This window comes from Penaeus vannamei, chromosome 28 (genome assembly GCF_042767895.1).
Source record: "Penaeus vannamei isolate JL-2024 chromosome 28, ASM4276789v1, whole genome shotgun sequence".
NCBI lineage: Eukaryota > Metazoa > Arthropoda > Malacostraca > Decapoda > Penaeidae > Penaeus > Penaeus vannamei.
Genome location: NC_091576.1, coordinates 11,199,777 through 11,203,848, shown reverse-complemented (window position 1 = coordinate 11,203,848; position 4,072 = coordinate 11,199,777). Strand labels below are relative to the sequence as shown.

General features: G+C 41.2%; 1 protein-coding gene across 1 annotated transcript; it reads right to left on the bottom strand.

Moving 5' to 3' along the window:
* Positions 1-325: 325 nt before the first annotated feature.
* Positions 326-1,751, bottom strand: LOC113814255 (putative nuclease HARBI1). The gene is made up of 4 exons (XM_027366283.1): positions 1,701-1,751; positions 1,153-1,342; positions 482-788; positions 326-446 (listed from the first exon to the last, which is right to left on the bottom strand). Exons 1-4 carry the CDS (start codon positions 1,749-1,751, stop codon positions 326-328), a joined length of 669 nt encoding a protein of 222 aa, XP_027222084.1.
* Positions 1,752-4,072: the final 2,321 nt, after the last annotated feature.

Below are 4,072 nucleotides of genomic sequence, written 5' to 3'. Positions count from 1 at the left end.
CAGGTCGTCTCTGTTCGAGACAACCCTGGGTGGAGGAGGCCTGTGGGACGACCGAGGAGGTCGTGGCTTGGGCAGATCGACCAAACCTTCCGTGAAGAAATAGAGATGGGCAGAGTCCCTGCCTGGCGTCTAGCCATGAGGGATCCTCATAGGTGGAAGCGAAGGGTGGATGCGGCTATGCGCCCCCGTCGGCGTCAGCCCCCTTGATGATGATGATGTTGAATGTGATATATTGTATCTGATTTCTCTGGCCAACAGGATTTGCCACTGGGGTGAGGAGGAATGGTAGCAGTGGATAGGCTGTCACCTAAAAATTGATGCCCTTCTAGCAGATCATGTTGAAGATCAAAAAATAATCTGCTATTATTAAATATTCTGCTGTCATGAACAGAGCCAGGCCAACGACACACAAAGTCAAAAAATTCTGAATTTGGTCCACAAGCTGCCTGAAAATTCAGAGAAAAAAAATCCCTTTCTGTACCTGAACTCTTCTGCCCTAGCACCTCCAGGACTCTGGATAGGTATATGTGTGCAGTCAACTGCACCCAATACCCCAGGAAAACCAGACATTTCAAAATAATAATTCCTGATGTTAGAAAAATGTTCTCTCGATGGTCGTTTCACATAATCTTGTAGCAGAGATGCAATGGCTCGGACAATTTTGGCTGTGCAGTTGCTCACAAGTTGTTGTGAAATGTCAAAAGTGTCAGCAATAGTTAACTGGAAGCTACCAGTGGCCATCCATCGCAATGTAATTAACGGCTGTAGGTGGGGTGGTACTGGTGATCCTGAAAAGAAATGCAACATATTTTAGATTTTGACGTTCAGAATAAATCACTATTCTCTAAATATAACCCTTGTTATAAAACTCATACATATTTAGAACATTTTAATAACCGTATCAGCAGATAATTATTTAGTTATTTACAAAATGTCAACATTGATATATTATCATGATCACACTAAAAATGTTTTATTTATCAAGACTTACTTAATAACCTTTGCTTATCTATGTATTTGTGTTGATATTTAGAAATTTCATTTGGATTTTCTTTAAAAAAAACTTACAACTGCATTTCAAATAATACAAGCAAACGTTATAATGCTGTTAATATAAAATAATTCAACTGGCTCAATCAAAGTCAATATTACCTCTCCCATCTCGAGTTTCTTGAATCTGTAGCGTGTCTAGTAAATTGAGTGCTGTTGTTTTTGATAAGTGGAATCTTTTGATGAACTCCTCATCATGCAGAGAATGGGAAAGATTCATCCTGTCAGTGATGCATCTTCTGGGAATATCCTGTTGGTCTGCAGCATCTAGGTCTTCAAGGGCTTCAAGACACTATAATTCATCGAATGCTGCAGCCATTTCTGAAACATTATATTTATTAAAATCTTTGGGAGTTTTACGACTAATGTATTTTCACTATGGCATCTGACTTTGAAATGAAAGCTAGGTTAGAGTACTTGGAAAGGTCATAAAATGTGCTCGGAAAATAATGGGTTAGCATTGTAAATAAACTTAATGGCAAATTCTGCCAATATCAAGTAAGTAACAATGTGATTGGTTAAAATGTTCATCACATTCGTGTATTGCCAAGCCTCCACTAATAACAAGTTAACTCAAAACGTATTTTCTAAGAAAATTGTGCTTTTCGATTTTCCTGATAATTTAATAAACAATTAACAACTAGTCAAACCAATATGATGTCCATTAACTTTGTTATGTTTGAGTTGCGGTTGAAGTTCATAGAAGATAAGTTTCTCAGAATCACCCGCTCTATCGTTTGCATATATTATTTTTCATCTAAAAGGCGGCTGTATGAAACTGGACATGCACCAGTAAAACCTCTCAAAGTGTTGATTAAATGGCCAATGCCAAGACGAGTTTGGTACCATCTCATATCTTCACTGAGGAGCATAGTCATTTACTTTAAATGCGCAAAACACGTTTACTCACTTTTTAAAAAAAAATCATGATATGGTAACAATAACTGTCAACATTTTTCTTACCTGCTATGTGTTTATTTTAGGGATGGCAGCTACGTTCGCGATGCTTTCTACAACTGCGCCTTAGAAAGCAACAAAGTATGGTTTAGTAATAATAAAAGAGGGAAATTATAAAATCACCTTCTCTTTTACAATTAGTACAACCCAAATAAAGAACACGTAAATTTTTAGTTGTTATTAATGAAAATTAATTCAGTTTAACTTTATTGAGAAATACTTACGAAAGTGGCGATGAAAGAGTAGCGAATCCGTGCCAGGGTTGGCCTGGACTTGGTACCTGGCGGAGAGCCGAAGGAGTTCGCGCTCGCCGTCTGCCAGGAGCTAGGCTAGGAGGTCCTCTTCGGCCGAGATGAGGTAGCAGCAGTTGGGGCGCCGTCGCGTATAACTGGCTTACCTAGTCGGGCGATGTTCCAATACTTTGTCTACCGCGAGTGTTGTTTTGTGGTACGAAAATTCGACCCTTTAGCGGCTGGCAACGCCAGGCGAAGGGAAAGTAGGGTCTTATGGTACCGACTACGGGATCGCCTGGCGAAGCGTCGGGCATTGCCTGTCTCATTTTTTTTATAGTACGGCCGTATGTAATAATATTACATTGAAAATTTAGGCTATAACACTATCACGATCTATAAATTTTAATTTAAAAGAAAAGAACAATCACACAGTAATCTATCTACTATCAACTTAGCCGTGGAAAGGCATTGTAACATGTGATATGTGGTCATGTGATACTACATTCCAAATTTAGGATACATAAGTATATCCTACAAGGCATCAGATGATATGATACTACCAAGAGCCTCCCTCTGGGCCGCAATAGTTTGTAGCTCCTTCTCCCCCGATTGCTGCCCGTAAACCACACTGAGCAAATTGGGCACCGAAATCTTGGCAGTGGCGTCGATGTTTGAGGATGCATCGTCCGTCTGTGTGCATGGGCATGCTTTTGAGTGCACATGGTTCCCAGATAAGGTAGCGATCTCTTAAATTTATCGCCAAGATTAACAGAGGTGCATACAAGCGAGTAGTTAATTTTTTTTAGAGGAAGAAACGGGAAGCTTGGAGCCAGGCGAGGAAGTATATTGGTCTCCGGTGTAGTTGGTAGTTGCGTAATCTCGGTCACGTGTTGCTAATGCTGGTGTAACAAACGCAAGATCAGGGCCCCTCTCTTACCTGCTGAGCGTAACGGGAAGGTCACACACTTTTTTACTGATACAGGAAGTTGCGTCAGTCTCGTGAGTGAACGGATGTAAGAGGACTTTCGGCTCTCGTCTGAGGTATCGCCAGCTAACGTTTGTGTTAGAGGCATGACAGGCTCTGAGCGAGGTGTCATTTGGACTACGTATGTAACATTGAGGTTTGGAAACCAAATTTCCTCATCAGTTCGTCGTAGTTAAGGGTTACTATAGTTTCCCCGGCCACTTGCTTCTTGGCCATTATTTTCTATTTCATCCTGGTATGGGTCTACGGTTTATAAGCTATGTGAGCTGAGTTCCATTTGGAAACATCCAGACCCTTTTCACCCTAGCATGCTTGATTCCGCACCTATGACAAATGTTAACACGTCTCGCAGATTCAACCATGCATCATGTATGATGGATAATGGATGATACACCACTCTCCTCTCCTCTTTCTCTAACCCCTCCTCCTCCCTCTTCTGTCTCTCCACAACCTCCTCCACCGCCGTCGCATACTGTGACTTCCACTCTTCAGTCTAGACCTCATTCTGTCTATCCTGAAATTTCTTCTGCTCAGCATGCTACAGACAATTCACGCACAAACATCGCCACCACATCACCTCATTCATCAAAACATAACACGTGGGTTGACAACGATGTTTTGGCGCACTTAGTCGCGCGGGAGTCACTTTTTCATGATGTTCTGATTAATGAGACAGCCTCGGCAAGTAATGATGGTACATTCTTGGTCCTCCGTGAAAATTGTCGTGTAAAAGAGACATGTATTCTCCCCTCTCTGTATACCTTGCAGAATGGAAGTACATAAGTCCATGTGATGAACTTAACACCTGCCCCTTTGTCAATTGATAGTGGTATTAGGTTAATTGATT

Excerpts from the sequence above, each read along its gene's own strand:
- LOC113814255 (XM_027366283.1), bottom strand. The coding sequence starts at position 1,751 with ATGAACTTCAACCGCAACTCAAACATAACAAAGTTAATGGACATCATA. Across the intron at positions 1,343-1,700 it reads AGTTAATGGACATCATATTG|TGTCTTGAAGCCCTTGAAGA; the intron begins GTTTGACTAGTT and ends GATGAATTATAG. Across the intron at positions 789-1,152 it reads AGAAACTCGAGATGGGAGAG|GATCACCAGTACCACCCCAC; the intron begins GTAATATTGACT and ends ATTTCTTTTCAG.